This window comes from Pelophylax lessonae (genome assembly GCF_965119305.1).
Source record: "Pelophylax lessonae genome assembly, chromosome: 6".
Lineage (NCBI taxonomy): Eukaryota > Metazoa > Chordata > Amphibia > Anura > Ranidae > Pelophylax > Pelophylax lessonae.
The window spans coordinates 261,793,729-261,815,049 of record NC_138773.1 but is presented as its reverse complement, the minus strand read 5'-3'; the positions used below and the strand labels follow the sequence as shown (position 1 = coordinate 261,815,049).

General features: G+C 43.2%; 1 protein-coding gene across 2 annotated transcripts in view; it reads left to right on the top strand.

Annotated features, from left to right (window-relative positions):
• The window catches only part of LOC309557913 (sodium channel protein type 2 subunit alpha-like), a 244,726-nt gene that overhangs the window by 106,588 nt on the left and 116,817 nt on the right, over positions 1 to 21,321 (top strand). For both annotated transcript variants that reach the window (XM_082260781.1, XM_082260780.1), the window contains exons 8-10: positions 12,800 to 12,863; positions 17,482 to 17,623; positions 20,899 to 21,105. In XM_082260781.1, coding sequence (XP_082116907.1) covers positions 12,800 to 12,863; positions 17,482 to 17,623; positions 20,899 to 21,105 — 413 coding nt within the window. The remainder of the gene's footprint in view (positions 1 to 12,799; positions 12,864 to 17,481; positions 17,624 to 20,898; positions 21,106 to 21,321) is intronic.

Below are 21,321 nucleotides of genomic sequence, written 5' to 3'. Positions count from 1 at the left end.
ATGAGTGTGTTTCACACACCACGGGCTTTAAAAAAAAAAAAAAAACAGTAACTACAATGGTTAGATGTCCATGAAGATTTGGAAGTTGGCGGGTGATGGCTCAGGAAGAAAAGAGATGCCTTTGTCCTCAAGGCTGCGGGTTGAACATGGGGTTTGTCATGTTAAAAAAAAAGGTAATTGATGCAAAGCTAAAGGAAGTAGCTAGGTAAATAGACACACATTCTTCTGGAGGCCAAGGTCTCTCATGGGCTGTAGTGTTGTGGAGTATGCACTAATTTTAAATGGCCTGTCATTGTGCAATTGCTCACACTGATGATCTCTCATTAACAACTGCCTGTCAGGTTAAAAAATCTGTTCTTTATTTGTCAGTTCATTAGCTTTGTGTGATTTTTTTTTTATACATGGAAACAGCCAATTTGTTACAGAGAACTGCTGGTCATGTCTAGGGGATTTAGAAGCTCCTGGGGTTAAAGGATCTGAGTGGGAGAGTGAGAAGTGAGAAGAGAAAATCCTGGGCAGAGGAGGAACAGAGATCTGAGCACAGTGCAGACACAGAAAAGCAGGTACAGGGTCAGGGTAGATATACTGGCGTGTATGTCCAACTATATCTTCAACGGCTCTGGCTAAGACCCAATGTACTGGTCACTGGAAATGGCAGGGACCAGTACATTGGGTCTTCTCAGAGCCGTTGAAGATATAGATAAACTTTTTTACTACAGAAAAACAACAAGTATGGGACTCCTGGAGTTGCCTAGCTGGGCAACTGCAGACAGATAGACAGGAACAGAGTGCTATACAGGTCGGATCAGGACAAGACAAACTGCTTAACTCATTAAGAGTAAAATATTGCATGCATTATTAATTTACCAAAAATATACCTTATTTCAGACCAAGAGTAAGGATGGACAAGGTGCTTTGGGGTGGGGGTAGAGCATGTTGAGGGCATGTGGCGTGGTAAAGTTCAGGAGGAGGGGGCGCTCGCTCATTCCCCTCCTTTCCTAACCTGACAGGCTGCATGTTCGGATAAGGGTCTGGTATGGATTTTGGGGGAGACCCAATGCCATTTTTTCTTAAATTTTCGGCGTGGGGTTTCCCTCCAAATCCATACCAGACCTGACCTCGTTATGTTTTTTGTTACTCAGAACCTTTTTTGTTATTCAGCTGTCAGCGGGGAAACCCATTGACAGCTGATGACTCTTCGGTTGTTTCAGCTACCTGTGAAAAAAATAAAAGTCAGCAGCTAAAAAAAACTGTAGCTGCTGACTTTTAAATAAACAGACACTCACCTGTCCCACGATCCAGTGGTGCACTCAGCCCAGCCGTCTTCACCCTCTGTCCTCCCTCTGCGGCATCGGCATCTTCACTATGGGCATCCGGCTGTGACAGCTTGCGGCTTCACAACTGGGTGCCCACTGATCATGCACGAGTCACGCTGAATGGTGGATGCAGTCTTCTGGGACCTGTCAGTGCAATTTTTATTTTTTGCACTATAAACAAAAAAATAGCGACAATTCTGAAAAAAAAAAAAAAAAAAAAAAAACAATATTTTTCACTTTCTGCTATATAAGATTCCCAATAAAAATAAAAATTAAAAATCTAAATTTTTCATCATTTTAGGCCAATTTGTATTCTGCTACATCATTTTGGTAAAAAAAAAAAAAAAAATCACAATAAGCGTACTAGTAATGGCGGCGATCAGCGATTTTTAGCGGGACTGCGACATTGTGGCTGACAGATCGGACACCTAACTGACATTTTTGACACTTTTGGGGGGCCAGTGACATTACTACAGTAATCAGTGCTAAAAATATGCACTGTTACTGTACTAATGACACTGGCATGGAGGGGGTTAACCCAGGGGCGATCAAAGGGTTAATTGTATGCCTAGGGGGTGTTTTCTAACTCTATGGGGCATGGACTTATGGAATCATCACAGGGACCTGTGTTTCTAAATAGGGGGAACACAGGAGCCCTGTAATGATTACTGAGTGTTTACAACAGCAGACCGCTGTTCTCTCTCCAAGGGGAGCAATCGCAGGTGCCCAGCAGCAATCGCAGGCACTGGCCCCGTGCCTCGGCTTCCCCGCTGGCGAATGGGCGCGCGCAGGCGCCACAGGATCTCTTCCGTAAATCGCCATACAGGTACAGCGGTTTTCGGGAACCTGCTGACCTGCCGCCGTGTATAGGCGGCGGCTGGTTGGCAAGTGGTTAAGGAAAATGGGGGCAGTAAAAACTTGGTTTAATTCTTAATAAATTTTAATTAATTCATTAATTTTTGCCACCCTTCCCCCATCCACAAGTGTAAATAAGCCCCAACAAATTTATATTCTTTTCTATTCTAATAATGAGCTATTTATTTATTTATTATATTTTTATTTCAGTTTTTTTTTTTTTTTTTACAGGCTGTAACACTGCACCAGAGTCAGATCAATGAAGACATGCTAAGGCTAGGTTCCTGCTGTTGTGGGTGCAGGACAATGTGTAAATAACACTCTGTCCCGCACCCAGAAGCGTTAACAGCTAAAACGCGCTGCTCTTATGCAGATGTGAGGGGTTCTAATGTTGTTAATGCATCCTCTGCATCGGAATATGCAGCACGTTTTCAGGTGTATGAAACCACATGGTACAAAAACACTATGCGGTTCCTGTATGGCTGCATTTTAGGAAAGGTGCAGGGAATTTTTCCTTGTATTTTTTGGCAGGTACACCAGCCCATTGAAATGAAATGAGAAACCCTGCTCTAATACAATGTTACAAATAATTTACATTCATGAGCTAACCACATGACATTCACACACTGATACATTGTTTTCTTCCCACTTACTAGCCAGTGAAGAGTTGCTCTAAACTTTATTTTTTGCATTACTAAAATATTGACTGTACCAGATAAGTAACAATTTTTTTAATGAGTTGATATTAATAAAGCTTAATCGATCTGTATTCCATGTTCAATATTTTTTCTTTATTAATGAATTACCTTTTAAATTATTGCATGTGATCATTTATGCAAATAAGTCTGGTGTCACTAATATCGCATTAGTGAGTTGACCCCACAAAAGCCTACCCAAACCCAGGAACAGACATAGCTGCAAATCAGCACAAACTAACTCCGACAGATGCACCAGCCCTGGCTGATGAGGGCAGAGCCCCTGAATAGCCTTAAACACAGAACAGATGAGACGCAGTATGAGAGAGCGAGACGGACAAAACCGGGATGGAAAACACAAAGGATTTTGGATTTTAAAGCGCTAAACTCAGCAAGCTCATGATTTCAATTACCATACAAGATTATTAGATCATAGTCATATTAGATTAAATAAACACCCTATGGCTATTCAAAGCCAAATTGTGGAATTTGGGAATCCAGCTGTGAGACAATGACACTTTTGTGATGGCCTTCTGGGGCGATTAAAAACTACGAGGAGGAATTCTCTTGATCGGATTTTCCGGGAAAAGCCAGCTCATGATTTAACCAGCCCTGAGCCACCACCCATTTAGGAATATCTCTCTGCTTCACACAACAGAATGCTTTTGCCCAGGCTTCTTTATATTACCTGGACTTTAAAATGTATGCTCCAAAACATCATAACGCATTTAAAAAATGTAAAAGCTATTTATATAATCTTATGCTTAGGCCGCATTTCTCGGGTTGATTCTCCGGGTCACCTTTTTGTATAAGTTCATATAACTATACATCTTCTCTAAACAACTTAAATAATATAAATATGTCTATTGCACACATTTTATTATTACTTTCTGCCCACACTGGGGCGACCTGTCAGGCGACCTGGTCGCCTGACAGGTCACCGTAGGTCGCCTGCAATAGAGAAGCTGCGGACCCGTTCTAATAGGAGCGACCCAAGTCGCTCCGACTTAGAAAAAGGGTCCGGAGCTTCTTTGGGGCGACCTGGAGCGACCTGCATTGACTTCAATGTTATGAAGTCCGTGCCGGCCGCTCCGAGGTCGCGGTGCGAGCTGCGCGCCACAACCTGTGAGGTCGCCCCGGCAAGTCGGATCGCCCCAGTGTGAACGGGGTCTTAGGGTAGCGTTATTGTTATTTATTGCCAGTGCTTTATATATTGTACATTCACATCAGTCCCTGCCCTTAAGGAACTTACAATTTAAGGTCCTTATCACACATATGTACCAGGGCAAATTTAGGCAGAAGCCAATTATCCTACCGCACGTCTGGTCCCACACAAACACAGGGATAACCGGCAAACTCCCCGTAGATTGCCCTTTTTTTAATATTTTTAATTTCTAGAATTTATGTGCTGTTTGTGTCTTTTTGAAGATTTTTTACTATCAGTTTAGAAAGGCTGTCTGTGTCCCTGTTCGGGAGATTTCTCCTCACTTCCTGTTTTGTCTGGCACCTGTCACTTGGACATGAAGTGAGGTTATATTCCCCTAAGGCAGGGGTCTCCAAACTATGGCCCTCCAGTTGTTCAGGAACTACAATTCCCATCATGCCTAGTCATGTCTGTGAATGTCAGAGTTTTGCAATGCCTCATGGGATGTGTAGTTCCGCAACAGCTGGAGGCATGGGTATTCACAAGGGGGAGGCAGTGCCCCCCCCCCCCCTGGAATCTTAACTTACCCTTTAAAGTTGTGGTTAAGCCACTTTATACTATCCTGTCTGGTATGTTTAATAATTCTGTGCGCCCGCACCCCTGTGTCTGTGTATGTGTTTTCAAAGCCGTTCTTTAACAGTTTTCAGATTGCCGCTCACGTGACCCACCAGCTCTCTCCTCTCCCTGTCTGCCAGCTGCCTGCAGCAGGAGGGGCAGAGGATTCCCCGCTGACGTCAGTCAGGAGGGGAGGAGGAGAGGCCGAGAGGAGGAGAGAGGCGGCGGGGCAAGTGAGCGGTGATCAGTGCTCTGAAAACTGGTAAAGAGCGGCTTATTTTTCCCCTTTAAAAATAAATACTTGCTAGTCGCGGCTTATTCGGTGACTGACACCAGCAGCCGCATGGACCACTGTCTTCAGCACCAGGCTATCATTCCAGGAGAGGAGGAGCCCGGGGCAAGGAAATTGAGGAGCTTTGTTGCCCCGTGCACAGAGGCATGGCACGTGACGTCACAGCACGTACTGATGTCGTGTGCATGCATGCGCCGCCTGCAGAGACCCAAAACAGAGATGGTTAGCTTTGCTTTTGCATCAGGTTTCTCAAACCTTTGAATGCCTGCTCTTTATGTGATAATGACTAAGCCCCTTCCCTTCATGACATTGTTGAAAAGGGAGCATGACTGACCTTAAAACGATGCCCACCCCCCCCCCCCCTGGGAAAAGTTCTGCGGATGCCCATGACTGGAGGGCTATAGTTTGAAGGTCCCTGTCCTAAGGGTTCTTTCTTTCAATGGTAAACTATTGCCATTTGCTAAGGCCTTTTTTTTTTTTTTTTATTGCTGAATGTCAATTTTACATTGCGGGACTGCATCCCTAATGCGAACCAAGCATGGATGACTTGGGGTAACTCTTGTTAAATTCTGCAGCCCAAGTTACAAATGCCATGGCCTTGGTATGTGTGCAGTCCTGTCATACTGTAATGTCAGAATTTGGGTGGGGAGCAGTAAAACCATCTGTTTTCAACAACCCCCCTCCATTCCCAGACACAGACAGTAATTAAATCTTGGTGGGCAGTGAGGAAATCATAGAGTCCAGAAGCTGACTTATTGAAAGTTATGTTCATTATAAAGCCAAACCATTTTAAAGGTAAAAGGGTCCACATTTTTCAGAGCTTAAAAAGAATCAGGAAAGAACCTGGACTTTGTCAAAGCTTACTGATCATCACCAAGGGCAGTTTAACAATATATATTCAGAAGGATCTTCTTTAGATGCTGGTTTAGGCAGCTTTTGGACTTCTGGTCCGGCTGCTTCTTAACCCCGCACCACCCTGTACAAAACAGACAAGATTTTGAGAGAGGTTCTAACCCTTCTTCACTATGTATAATGTGTCCCCTTTTATTGGATTTCCTCTTAATTCCTGTTATGTCTGAAACTCATCACATAGACAGGAAGCGGGGAGATTTCCTATTCATTTTCTGTACTGTTTGAACTCTTTTCTCCTATATCTAAATGTAAAAAAAGTTTGGGTTTGGCCTATAACTGTAGCTCTCTAACAAAAAAGCCCAGCCAGTTTGGGAGGCGAGGAAAAGCCCTGAACGGGAGGGACTGACATTTATGTTTAATCTTTTTTTTTTATGAATTTTCAAACAATACAGGACAAAATCAGAAGTTGTGTACAATACATCAGAACAAACACAGAGGCTTGGAAGTACAGTAATACAGCACATATCCAATAACTCAGGATATTGTCTTATCCTCAGTTACCCAACAGCATAGCAAGTAGAATTGTAAGAGAGGAGTAACCAAATTATGAAAATTACTCCTGTACGGTATGAGCAAAAACAGAACAACATCTATATTTACCAATAGGAGAGGCTGTCCTTAGTAACCAGGAGGGCATATTGGTATTATAAAGAGAAAAGGTAAGAGAAGACATATGGAAAGCGAGGATGTAGGGAAAAAAAAAGTGGAGGGTCGGGGGAGAAAGAGGCACACAAACATGGAGATCCTGGACACAGCAAAGCATTCAAACCGTACCTGATATGACAGGTTCAAAATTTAAAGCGCATTGAAAAAGGGACCAAACCGTCCATATGAGTTTATAGGGTTCAGTTTTGTCCTCATCCCGGGCTATCATATGCACCATGTCAATTCTGCCTATTTCACAAGCCCATTTAGCTACTTATGGAGGTTTGCTTTGTTGCCAGTGTCTAGCTATCACAGTTCGAGCGGCTGTTAGGAGGTGCCTGATCAAGGTTTTTTGATTTGTTTATAGGAACCTGGCAACATAGAGGGCATGGTAATTTGGGATTCATTGGTGAATCCATCACCCATAAGCCTGTCATACAGTTGCAGTATATATTATCCTTAAAAGTGCCCCAAACGTAGGTCATAGTTTCCCGTGGGGCCTGTAAACAGCTCCAACTTGTGTCCCAGGGGACCAAGAGTGGTGGCGGGTGACCTGGAGACCAAGTGCGTCAGCAGGCGTGAACCACCGAGAGGGCAGAATGGGAGTGATAGTGGGACCAGGAGAATAGGAGTGACAGCGGGACCGGGAGACCGTGAGATAACAGGTTGACAGGTGTCTGTTGACAGGAAAGGTGGTGAGTAAGTGAAAACTAATGACCGGATGGGGAGTGTGACAGGGAAGCTGCAGGAGCAGTGAGAGGCAGGCTGATCAAAATAAGCTGCTGACAAGTGTCAGTTTACAGGGGCGGCTGCGCAGGAGCAGAGAGACATATATAATAAAGACTGACTGACTGTGTGTAGTAGGGACACTGGCTTAGGAGGGGGTAGTGTGAGCAACTGAGTACTACTGAGGGCTGTGAGTACCTGTGCATTGTTGAGTACTTGAGTATTGTGGAGTACCGGAGTATTATTGAGTACCTAAGTAGTGTTGAGTACCTGAGTATTGTTGAGTACCTGAGTATTGATAAGTACCTGTGCATTGTTGAGTATCTGAGTATTGTTGAGTGCCTGAGTATTGTTGAGTACCTGAGTATTGTTGAGTACCTGAGTATTGTTGAGTATCTGTGTATTGTTGAGTAACTGATTATTGTTGAGTACCTGTGTATTGTTGTACAAAACCAAAAAAGAAAGGAAATTCCCCTGGGGGCGGGACTTTTTAGCTTTCTTTTTTGGTTTTGTACTTTTTGGGATGTGGCACCGTGGGGACATATACAACATGAGCATTTATTAATGCTGTGTATTGTTGTGTACCTGAGTATTGTTGAGTACCTGTGTATTGTTGAGTATATGTGTATTGTTGAGTAACTGATTATTGTTGAGTACCTGAGTATTGTTGAGTACCTGTGTATTTTTGAGTAACTGATTATTGTTGAGTAGCTGTGTATTGTTGAATAACTGATTATTGTTCAGTAACTGATTATTTTTGAGTACCTGTGTATTGTTGAGTAACTGAGTAGTGTTGAGTACCTGTGTATTGTTGAGTACTGGGTATTTTTGAGTAACGAAGTAGTGTTGAGTATCTGCATATTGTTGAAGTATTGCGAGTAATTGAGTATTGTCGGGTACCTGTGTATTGTTGAGTACTGTGATGTAACTGAGTAGAGTTGAGTGTTAACTGTGTGTGGCTGAGGAGTAACTGTTTGCTGAGAAATTAGAGTCAGGTAGCTAATTAACAATTTTTCAGACAGAGGTTAATTCCCAATCCCCATTAGATTAGTGGGTACGATGCCTGGCAGGTGTGGAGATACAACTTGGTGCACATCTTGTGGCATGTATGCGTTCCTCAATCATACGATTACAGCTGCACAAAATGTAAGCACATTGCTTCCCTGGAAGCTCAGGTCCTGAATCTAGGGAAGCAACTGGTATCACTGAAAAAATCTCTATACTAAAGGAGAGTTGGGAAAACACCTGGCAGGTGTCGGCAGGGGCCAGCACAGAGGCCAGTGGAGATACAAGGGTGCAGGCACCCGAGCAGAGTAGTTGGGTGACTGTTAGGAAGGGTAGAGGGGAAAGAGTCAAGGAGGCCGGTCTTGGGCTGGAACATCCCAATAAATGCGTCCTGTTGCATGATGTTGGAGAAACCAGTCAGGGACCAGCAATGCTGGAGCAGAGCCTAGCTGCCAGGGGAAGAACTCCTCCAGTGAGGGCGGGAGTGAGGTCTAAGGAAAGACAGATTCTGGTGGTAGGGGACTCAATTTTTAGAAGAACAGAGAGAGCATTCTGTCACAAAGACTGCAAGCGCCGAACAGTATGCTGTTTACCAGGCGCTCGGGTTCGGCACATCACAGATCTAGTGGACAAATTATTGGGTGGGGCTGTGGAGGACCCAGCTGTCATAGTACACATGGGTACCAATGACAAAATTAAAGGAAGGTGGCGAGTCCTAGAAAAAACTATTTCAGGGACATAGGAGCTAAATTGAGGCGTAGGACCTCCAAGGTAGTATTCGCGGAAATACTACCTGCACCTTGAGCCACGCCGGGAAGTTAACAAGTGGCTGAGGAACTGGTGTAGAAAGGAGGGGTTCGGAATCCTGGAAAACTGGGCCGACTTTTCAGTCAGTTATTGGCACTTTAGAAGGGACGGACTGCACCTAAATGGGGAGGGTGCAGCTGTACTGGGAGAGAAGATGTCTGAAAAGTTAGAGGGGCTTTAAAACTAGGTGATGGGGGGAGGGTCCAGATGTAGAGCTAGCCAGCGGTTAGGTTCAGTAGGCAGGAGGTGGAATCCCTATGGTAAGAAATATATTGGGCGTATGTTATAGGCCCCCCAACCAGAGGAAGGAGGGGGAGGCGGACCTCCTATCACAGCTTGGAATGGCAGCAAGGATGGGAAATTTCATTATAATGGGGTATTTTAATTATCCAGATATAGACTGGGCAGAAGGAGCCGCACATTAGTCTAAAGCTCGCCATTTCCTAAATGTTTTGCAGGAAAACTTCATGGGTCAGATGGTGAACGCACCAACGAGAAACAATGCGTCACTAGACCTACTAATTTTGAATAATACAGACCTGATTGCGGATGTAGAAATAAGGGGCAACTTAGGAAACAGTGGCCATACGTCAATTAATTTCAGTATAAATCACAGAAATGGGAAACATAAGAGTAATACACAGACACTGAACTTCAAAAGAGCCAATTTCTCTAAACTGCGCTCTATGCTAGACGATATTAAATGGGATAGAATCCTGGGAACAAAGAACACTGGGGAAAAATGGGAGTGCTTTAAGAACATACTTAACCACTTAAGCCCCGGAAGATTTTACCCCCTTCCTGACCAGGGGGTATTTTGCGATTCGGCACTGTGTGACTTTAACGGACAATTGCGTGGTCGTGCGACGCTGTACCTAAACGAATTTGGCGTCCTTTTTTTCCCACAAACAGAGCTTTCTTTTGGTGGTATTTGATCACCTGTGCGATTTTTTGATCATGCACTATAAACAAAAAAAGAGCGTAAATTTTGAAAAAATAGCAATATTTTTCACATTTTTTTATCTAAAATTCCCCCCCAAAAAAATGTAAAAATCAGAATTTTTTAACATTTTCGGCCAATTTGTTTTATGCTACCTATGTTTGGTAAAAAAAATCGCAAAAAAAAGTATTTTGATTGGTTTGCGCAAAAGTTATCGCGTTTACTAACAAAGGGAAAGATTTTTGTCATTTTTGTTGTTTTTTTTTAACGCGTAATGGCGGCGATCTGCGATTTTTTTGCGGTACTGCGACATTGCAGCGGACAGATCGGACCTTTGACTGACATTTTTGACACTTTTGGGGTTACCAGTGACATTTCTACAGTAATCAGTGCTATACATATGCACTGTTACTATAAAAATACACTGGCAGTGAAGGGGTTAACTTTTTTGAAAGGGAGGGGCTATGTATGTCCCTAGGGGTGTGCTTTCTACTGTGATTGGCTGTGGCTTCAGATGTATGAACAGTGATCAACGGTTCTACATAGTAGAACCGTATGATCATCCTTCATACACAGGGGAGAATGACAGGCAGCTTGTTTACACAAGCCGCCTGACTTTCTCCCTCTCCCCCGACGATCACAGAGTGACCGGCGGACATCGGGTCCGCCGGTCACACGCGCGGGGGGGTCCATGACCACGCGGGAGTGGAAGCGCGCCTCCGGCGGCGCGCGCGCGCGCTCCCTAGACCCTCACAGGCTAGCGACGTAGACCTATGTCGCTTTGCCTGTGAGGGGCTGACCTCCGGCGTAGATAGTCGCGCGGCGTTCGGCAAGTGGTTAATAAAGGTATTGGCCAGAGCACTTTTGTTGCCAGCGGTTTAGACAGTAATGGCTGTGTGTTGAGTTATTTTGAGAGGGCAGCATTATACAAGCTGTACACTCACTACTTTACATTGTAGCAAAGAGTCAATTCTTCAGTGTTGTCACATGAAAAGATATAATTAAATATTTACAAAAATGTGAGGATTGTACTCACTTTTGTGAGATACTGTATATCCCTGGGAACTACAGGCCAGGCTGGTTAGCCTAACATCAAATGTCTGCAAGCTATTGGAGGGGATGATAAGGGACTATATACAATATTTAGCTGCCATCTAGATAAAGGAAGGCCTGTAGATGTGGTGTATCTGGACTTTGCAAAGGCATTTGATACAGTTCCCCACAAACGCTTACTGTATAAACTAAGGTATGTAGATATGGACCATAGGGTGAGTATCTGGATTGAAAACTGGCTTCAGGGGCAAGTCCAGAGGGTGGTGATAAATGGGGAGTACTTGGATTGGGCAGGTTTGAAAAGTGGGGTTCCCTTAAAGATCTGTCCTGGGACCAATCCTATTTCATTTATTCATAAACGATCTGAAGGATGGGATGACCAGCATAATGTCAGTATTTGCAGAAGATACTAAGCTATGCAAAGCAATATTTTTCTCACAAGATGTGGAAACCTTATAAGAAGACCTGAACAAAATAATGGGGTGAGCAACCACATGGCAAATGAGGTTTAATGTTGAAAAATGTAAGGTAATGCATTTGTGTGCCAGAAATAGGAATGCAAGTTACTCCCTAGGGGGTGAACCTCTGGGGGAATCTAAGATGGAAAAGGACCTGGGGGTCCTAGTAACTCAGCAATGGCATGCAATGCCAAGCTGCTGCAAGCAAAAACCAACAGAATATTGGCATGTTTAAAAAAGGGGATTCACTTCAGAGATAAAACGATTATTCTCCCACTCTACAAGACTCTAGTCCGGCTGCATCTAAAGAATGCCGTCCAGTTCTGGGTACCGGTCCTCATGAAGGATGTGCTGGAACTGGACAGTCCAGAGAAGGGCAACAAAGATAATTAGGGGAATGGAGGACAACAGCTATGAGGAAAGACTGCAAGCATTGAACTTATTTTCTCTGGAGAAGAGACGCTTGAGAGGGGATATACTGTATTAGTGTACAAATACCGTACTGGTGACCCTAGCATAGGGAAGAAACTTTTCAGCGAAAGGGAATTTAAAAAGACGTGGCCATTCACTAAAATTAGAAGAGAAGCGGTTTAACCTTAAACTGCATAAGGGGTTCTTTACTGTCAGAAGCGGTAAGGATGTGGAATTCTCTTTCACAAGCAGTGGTATCAGCAGGGAGCATCCTGATTAGATGGGCACCTTAATGACCACAACATACAGGGGTATATAATGTACAATTATAATGTATATAATTATAATGTACTGTTAACTGCAAACACACACACTCATCATAGGTTGAAATGGATGGACTGGTGTCTTTTTTCAACCAAACTATGTAGCTATCTATTTTACGTAAGATTGTGTGGCAGTGGTTTCATCTAGACAATATTCAGTAATTATGTTCTTGGGCATGAGATAAAACAGACATTTTTGTAGGCAAGTGTCAGTATCTTGTCCCTGTCCATCACATCGAAGGACTGACATTAAGAGTCGGTTCACACTGGGGCGGCACGACTCTGTACTACTTCGGGGGCGACTTGTGCATTCCCATGCACCACGACTTCGGAGCGACTTGCATGGACTTCACATAATGGAAGTCTATGCAAGTCACTCCGAGGTCGCCCCGAAGTAGTACAGGACCCTTTTTCTAAGTCGGAGCGACTTGTGTCGCTCCTATTAGAACGGGTCCTGTAGCAGTCAATGGACCGCGAGGGAGCGCGACTTGTCAGGCTGACAAGTAGCGTTAGTGTGAATCGAGTCTTATCTGTTTGTTGTTTCATGAATGTTTTTAGGTTCATTATATATTTTGCTTTAACTTTTTATTATCCGCCAACAGGTTTGTTTTATAAAACTGAAGGTCAGAAGGATCCTGTACTTTGTGGCAACAGCACAGATGCCGGGTAACAAAAATCAATACTCAATTTTATCATTTAATTATACAGTGTGACAATTTTCAACATCATTGAGCTTGTTGAATTGAAAATTTGTCAAAATATTTTTTCCGCACATAGATCTTTATCTTTAAAGTAAACTTGTTATTGCAGCAAGAGCCTCCAAAAGAGCACATACCTTTCCTGCTGCTCACACCTTCAGAACATCACTCAAAATCATGTATACAGACACGCCAACACTTTTGGCAGTGTCAGCCTACTGGGTCTCCTGCAGCGCTCAATGCCTGCTCCTGGTGATCTCCATGTGTTCTTTTTGTGCATGGAGTTCAACAGGTGAAACCCCTGAGCACTTTGGAGGACACAGGAGATTGACACTTTGGGATGTGTTAGGCTGGCCATACACTATACAATTTTCTTGTTCAACTTTCCTTTAGATTTACCAAAACCATGTAATATAGGGTCAAACCTAAACACTTTCAATGTGTATGCAATCAGGCAGGCCCTTGCACTACATAGTTTAAGGTAAATCTAAAGGAAATTGAATAAGAAAATTGTATAGTGTATGGCCAGCCTAAGTTTCTCTGCAGACTTGAACATTTCTTGTAAACAGAGCAGACTTCTGGTGGTGCAGGCAGCAGGAAATGTAAGTATTCACAATCCTAAATGTTATAATAGGGTCACAAAAATATCTTCCTAGATAACCAAACAGCATAAAACTGTCCACACCTCTGTATGGTACTCTGATGCAAAAATAGAGATCAGGTTATATGTTGCAGCAAATGCATAAAGAAAAATCATGTGTTACCAACGGTTACATGAAAAATATTAAGTGCCCATATGCTAATGTTAAGTGGAACTTCACTCTCTCAATGACCATTGACTACTTTGGATCATTATGCTGCTAGCGTTAGTAAATGGATAGGAAAGTATATCATATTTGCTTGTTTTAAACTTTTTTCTTTTAACATTTCTTCAGTTACTTCCTGGTTTTCATGCCTATGCAAATTATATCATACATACCAGGAGTCTTCAGTAAGAGAGTAGGGGCTTTCTTGCCTAAGCATATCTTTTTCTATTTGCATGCCTGAGCTAACGGCAGGTGGATTCCAGGAAGTTAATCCTACATTAATCATTTTATCTTTAACCATCCTGGGAATATAATGTTAGAATGTCTCTAGAAGTGTTGAACTGTCAAATAATAAATCTCCTACTATTGTACAGCCCTTTCCACCTACCTCCTCCATTCATAGAAGTTGTATTATAACTTCCATTATTAAGTGGTCTAATAATGGAACAGGCAGATGAATAAAAGGTCTTCCTCCTATATTCGAGAATCACGCTTCGTTGATGTAGGCTATAGTACATGAATTGAGGAAGAGGTTAAAAGGACTGGCATAGCAATTTTGACGAGTGCCCATGATGGGTTCCTTTGCTCATATTAATCCCTACAGCACCAGAAGATTACATATCAGAGTAGGGTGGGGGGAGGGAGAATCAGAGGACTTTGAATTTTAACTAAGGCTGGCCATAGACAGAGCGATTTTCTTTGCAGTAAAGAAAATCTCTTGATTACCCAATCAACGCAGACAGTGTTGACAGTGGAATCCCTCTTGCAGAGCTATTGTGTTCTCCAGGTGGAGGAAGCTGTCCCCGCCAGGAGAACACAGTGATTATTGCTGGTGGCTATAATAGCCGCTAGCAATAATCACATGTAAAGTCCAGCAGGCTGGTGGTTCCCAAGTTGATTGATCAACTTGGGTACATTCAGCCTGTGTAATACATGCTGATTCCTGCTGAACCGGCTGAGATTCGAACAATCTATGGCCGGTTTAAAACAGCAGAATGAATGTAAGCAGTGTTGCCAACCCCTCCCCCCAAAGTGAAATTTACTGACAGGAAACCCAACATTTACAAACTAAATAAATCATGACAGTGCCACATTTTTTACTTACACACCAAAAGAAGGACATAAAATGGCGATTTTAAGTGCAAAACAGTGCAAATATTCATATCAATATTTACAATATAAATATATAGCTAGTGCTATTAGCAATGTGTTTAAGGTATAAGAAAAGTCAAAAACCATATGTCTCCTTTTTCACGAAGGTAAGGTTAATAGAACCCAGCACAGAGTTTCCCCTTACATCAGAACATATGCAAATAGTAAGACACAGATCAGCTCCGCAGCTGATCTGTGACAACAGAGCTTCCAACTCACCTATTTTGCTTGGCAGACTTCTGGCATTGGTGAACAAACACTTTAATTCTCTATCACATTTTACACACTTATGTTCCATATGTTTTTATTTTAGTACAAATAGTACCATTTCCAATGGTTGTTTGTAACATGGGAACCTTCATATCACCTGCCATAGCCCTCCCCATCTTTCCCCATTCCACCTACCAATAGAGGCTGACCCCTGTCTGACCTGTCTGCCCCATTATAATCCAATTCACCCTCTGCCCTCGATCCTAATTTAAATACTCCTCCAGCCTTCCCATAAACCTCTCCCCCAGCACAGCAGACTCCCTTCCATTTAGGTGCAAACCACCTTTAGCATTAAGGTTGCTTCCCAATGAAAAGTCAGCCCAGTGCTCAAAAAAACAAAATCAATCCTTCTTACACCAGATATTTAGCCATGTATTTAGTTCTCCAATCTCCCCCTGCCTTTCCTGTGTTGCACATGGCACAGGCAATATTTCAGAGAATATCACCTTGGAGGTCCTTCCCTTCAGCTTGCAGAATATAATACAAGAGATGGTTAGGAGCTGTAGAAATGATAAAAGAGATAGTTAGATATTGTGGACATGATATAAGAGATTGTTAGAAATTGGGGACATGATACAAGAGATTGTTAGAAATTGGGGACATGATACAAGAGATTGTTAGAAATTGGGGACATGATACAAGAGATAGTTAGATATTGTGGACATGATACAAGAGATTGTTAGAAATTGGGGACACGGTACAAGAGATTGTTAGAAATTGGGGACATGATACAAGAGATAGTTAGATATTGTGGACATGATACAAGAGATTGTTAGAAATTGGGGACATGATACAAGAGATTGTTAGAAATTGGGGACATGATACAAGAGATAGTTAGAGGTTGTGGAGAGGATACAGGCGATTGGTAGAGGCTGCTGGCCGGATACGGGAGATGGCTATGGCTAGAGGCTGCAGGCAGAATTCAGGAGATGGTTAGAAGCTAAGGACATGATACCAGAGAGGGTTAGAGGCTGCAGACATGAAGCAAGAGATGATTAGAAATTGTAGACATGTTACAGGAGATGTTAAGAGGCTGTGGGCAGAATACAGGAGAGGGTTAGACACTGCCGGCAGGATACAGGAGAAGGTTGGAGGCTGTGGGCAGAATACAGGAGAGGGTTAGACACTGCCAGCAGGATACAGGAGAAGATTGGAGGCTGGGGCAGGATACAGGGCATAGTTAGAGGCTGCAGACATGATACAGGAAATGGGTAAAATTTCACCAGTCACAACTGCCTGTGCCTCCCATGCCCCCTCTCCTCTGCAGCATGTAGTTCCTTCCTTCAGTTTTGGCACTGACAGACAGTCCCCCACCCCGAGACTGTCGGCGCCAGGTGGGCGACTCTCCTGCCTCCCCCATCCAGTCCTGGCTGTTGGTGTGATGATTCCTAAAAGGTGCCAAGCTGCACCATGACGTCAATGAGTGCCCGCAGCCGAGCTCAGCTAAGCTTGCTGGATCCCAGGCTGGTTTCGGAACTGCACAGTTGCAGGGTCAGTCAAAGGCCTTTTTTTTTTCACAAATGGCCGCTGACTGTAACGGACATTCACAGACAGTCCGTAAATGGGTTAAAATTACCCGATGATTGGCAAACCTGAATGTAAGGGCTGTCCCTTGTGCTAATTTTTCTTTTTTTTTTCAACTAAACACAGTAGGTTTAAAATCAAAAGTAATTTTAGAATCTTACCTTACTGTGTTCTAAATATATTGATTTTTACTTTATCATAGGAACATATCATAAACTGGCTGCTGCAATGGGAGGGTCTGCCTGATTATCATTACCTGAGAAATCTCAGTGCTGTAATAGGAGATAGAGAATCATGTGCATCTCTTTAGTTGTGATAAATCTTAGACATGCAGGAAATACATTTTCTGCACTGAAAGGGTGGACAGAATGCCTTCAATTTGCCATATTACAAGGAAGCCACATTTGACATTTAGCTATTTAAGAAAATTATAGCTGACTGCAGAGTGAAATGGAAAGATAATTTTTAATATTGTAAGTACAAAATGGCTTGTGTAGCATTTATATAAATTAAATCTTTTTTTTTTTTGGGGGGGGGGGGGGGTAGAGTGCAGTATTTCATTAGATCTTAGCAATCTTTTCTATGCACCTGGCACACTCTGCCTGTAATCCCGGCTTCAGTTCCACAATGCAATGTGGACACCCCAGCAGACAGCAGAGAGACATACACATTGCCTTGTACGATGCCAGGAGCAATTAAAGCCAAGGTGTCAGCATGACAGCCAGAGAACCAGCATCTTCAAAAGGGGAAGACATTATTGGAAGAAAACATTTTTTTTTTTTTTTCAGAACAATTTTTACGTTAGTAATTCATCTATGCTTTCCTTTTACTCAGTCAGTGCCCAGAAGGCTACAGTTGTGTGAAGGTGGGAAGAAATCCAGATTATGGATACACAAGCTTTGACACTTTTGGCTGGGCATTTTTATCGCTGTTTAGACTGATGACTCAGGACTACTGGGAGAACCTGTATATGAAAGTAAGTGAATGTTGTATCCCTTTGACTATAGCCAGCAATTGTTTTTTTACTCTGTGAGTAAGTGTAAATAATTTAGAATTGCATTTTCCCCAAAAATTAAAGTGGAACTTCACTCACTCTCTCAAACATCATTGACTAGTTTTAATCCATTTTCTTCTGCCTTTAGTAAAAAGGGAAGAACTAAGAACATTTTATCTGAATTCAGCTAGAATTTAGAGATGGTCGAGCAGCTTGGGCCGAGCATTGGTTCAGCCCCCGAACAGCACCCATTCGGGGATGTTCGCCCACCAAGTGCCCCACAATGCACTGCACGCTGCACAGTGCATTCTAGGGCCCTGATTGGCTGAAGCAATGAACCTGACTGCTGGTCAGGTGCAAGGCTTTGCCCATTTAGGGCAAAGAGCGCTGTCTGAGCCCTAATTGGACAAAGTCATAATGACTTTGCCCTATCATGGCTCAGTCCTCATAGTCCCACCCCACACTATAAAATATTCCTTCCCACAGGAACCTTTTGCAGTGTGTTGTTGGAGATATATAGAGCAGGGCTCAGTGGTAGATAGTGTTATTGTGACTGAGTGTAGAGTGTCAGTGTAGTGTTAGTGTAGTGTCTGTGTAGTGTGAGTATAGTGTAGTGTTTAACCACTTGCTGACTGCCGACAGTAATCCTACTGCGGCAGTGCGGTTCCCCTGGGTCCAGCGACGTAGACCACTGCAGCTGCCAGAGTGTCCTATTCTGCCTCCTTGTCCACAGCTACTCCTGCCATAGACCCAGCATCATGCATGGAGCAGCTAAATTATTATAACACAGCGTCAGCAACTTGCTTCTTGAGGATACACAGACATTTCTTGATGTTGGGACTGAGATCGAGAAAGGGAGTAACATGAGCCTACAGAGAACACTGATAAACAACAAATTGACAGTCATGTTCCCCAATTAACTTGGGCCTGAGTGTACTATAATTTGTCTTCTTCACAAAAGGCTTGCTCACTGTGGTGCAAAACGTTGTTATTTCCATCCAAAGTCTGCCAAAGAGACACTAGAATTTTTCCCAAAAATCTCTAATCTTGTTCGGAGTGCACTAAATTGTGGCCTCATCACACAAACTGTCTCCCCAAGCCGTTTACAAAATAAAGAAAGATTGCAGGGAAAATCATTTTTTTTTTCTTTATATATGTCAGTTTTCCTGCAGCGGGTTCTTTAAACAGACAGATGAACCACTTTACTGGCAGAATAAGGGAACCCCACAGGCACTATATTTAAAGGAATTTTTCATTTTTATTGTTTCACTTTAAGCATCATTAAAATCACTGCTCCTTTAAAAACAATATTTTTTAAAAGTTTTTGTTTTTTGCATTGATACAGGTCCCCCAGGGCAGTACCCGGGCTCCCATATCCTTTTTACGACCAATACCTTGCATATAAGCCCTAAAAATGGGGACTTTTGATTTTTCGAGTTCTGGTCCCATAGACTTTAAAAGGGTTCTGGTTTCTGGGCAGAACTTTTACCCTGTTCTGGAGTTCTGATGTAGAACAGAACCCGGGGGTGTTCTTCCCATCACTACTAGAAATTGTGGATGGGTAGTAAGCACACCAATCTATTGTTAAGGGAAATATGCAGATGTCAAGAAGCAGGAGTCACAATCTCAGTTATTAATATTTACTCATTAAAGCACATAAAGAGCCAATGCATTTTGGCGATGCCTTCATTTTTATCTCAAAAAAGAACATTAAAGTATACATACATTTTGTTACCATACAGAATATATCGTAAACAATTACATACTCTTAGAGTTAGAAACAAGGTGAAATCTATACATTTAATGTTAGCATATTTGGTAGATGTCATAGACGCCCTGTCAGAAACAGATAATAATTTTGCACATACTGTAGCTTCCTGAACTGCTTATTATAATAATCTACATATAGATTAAACAGACTATACATGATCAATGCTCAGGGCTATTTCAATCAACAGTCAAGGGGAGAAACAGCCTGTTAATACAGGCTGTTTTCATTGCTTTCCTCTCCTCTCCACCTTCTCCTCTTCCCCTTCTCTCCACTTTTTCTCTTCCCTTTTTCCTCCCCTCTTCCCCTTCCTTCCCCTTTCCCTATTTCACTTCCCCCCCTCGTTTACTTTCCTTCCCTCCTCCATTTCCCTTCCCTCCCCTCTCCCTCTTTCACTTCCCTCCCCTATTTCTCTTCCCTCGCCTTTTCCCCTTCTCTCCCCTCTTCCCCTTCTCTCCCCTCTTCCTTTCTCTCCCCTCTTCCCCTTCCCTCAACTCTTCGCCTTCCCTCCCCTCTTCCCCTTCTCTCCCCTCTCCCTATTTCACTTGCCTCCCCTCTTTTCCTTTCCTTCCCTTTCCCTCTTTCCCTTTGCTTCCCTCTCCCTATTTCCTTCATTCCCCTCCCCTCTTTCCCTTTCCTCCCCTCTCCCTATTTCCTTCCCTCCCCTCCCCTCTTTCCCTTTCCTCCCCTCTCCCTATTTCCTTCACTCCCTTCCCCTCTTTCCATTTCCTCCCCTCTTTCCATTTCCTCCCCTCTTCCTATTTCCTTCACTCCCCTCCCCTCTTTCCCTTTCCTTCCCTCTCCATATTTCCTTCACTTCCCTCCCCTCCCCTCTTTCCCTTTCCTTCCATGTCTCTATTTCCTTCACTCCCCCTCCCCTCTTTCCCTTTCCTTCCCTCCCCCTATTTCCTTCACTTCCCTCCCCTCCCCTCTTTCCCTTTCCTTCCCTCTCCCTATTTCCTTCACTCCCCTCCCCGCTTTCCCTTTCCTTCCCTCTCCCTATTTCCTTCACTCCCCTCCCCGCTTTCCCTTTCCTCCCCTCTCCCTATTTCCTTCACTCCCCTCTTTCCCTTTCCTTCCATGTCTCTATTTCCTTCACTCCCCCTCCCCTCTTTCCTTTTCCTTCGCTCCCCCTATTTCCTTCACTTCCCTCCCCTACCCTCTTTCCCTTTCCTTCCCTCTCCCTATTTCCTTCACTCCCCTCCCCTCTTTTCCTTTCCTTCCCTCTCCCTTTTCCCTTCCCTCCCCTCTTACCCTTCCCTTGATCTCCCGACTCCTTTTCTCTCCCATGCTCTCTTCTCCTACTGTCTCTTCTGTTCCCTTTTCTCTGTCTCTTTTATCCAGACTAAACACTTTTTGTCCTCTCTCTTTTTTTTTTTGCTTTGTTTTACCTATCTGTCATTGCATGGTACTTTGGCCTCAAGTAGATGTGGAAGTTTGACGTGTTCACAGATCAATGTAGAAATAAATCATCTTGCTTTTCCCTCAGACCCTTCGAGCAGCTGGTAAGACCTACATGATCTTTTTTGTGCTGGTGATCTTCCTTGGCTCCTTTTATCTGGTCAATCTAATCCTGGCTGTGGTAGCTATGGCTTATGAGGAACAGAATCAGGCAACACTGGAAGAAGCAGAGCAAAAAGCTGCAGAGTTTCAGAAAATGATGGAACAGCTAAAAAAGCAACAAGAAGAAGCTCAGGTAATATCAGGCTTTCTCTTCTTGTCTCTTACCTTAAATTTCAGTCTGTCAGTTAGGATTGTCCTTCTTACTCTTTTCCTTTTCCTTTACCATCTTCCATCAAGTCTCTATCTACCAAGTCTATTTTTCATAACTCACTGGTTGGCTGTGGCTAGAGTAAGGGTAAAATAGAGTATAAGAGGGTGCAGCACCAAAGAACAATGTTTACTGTTTATT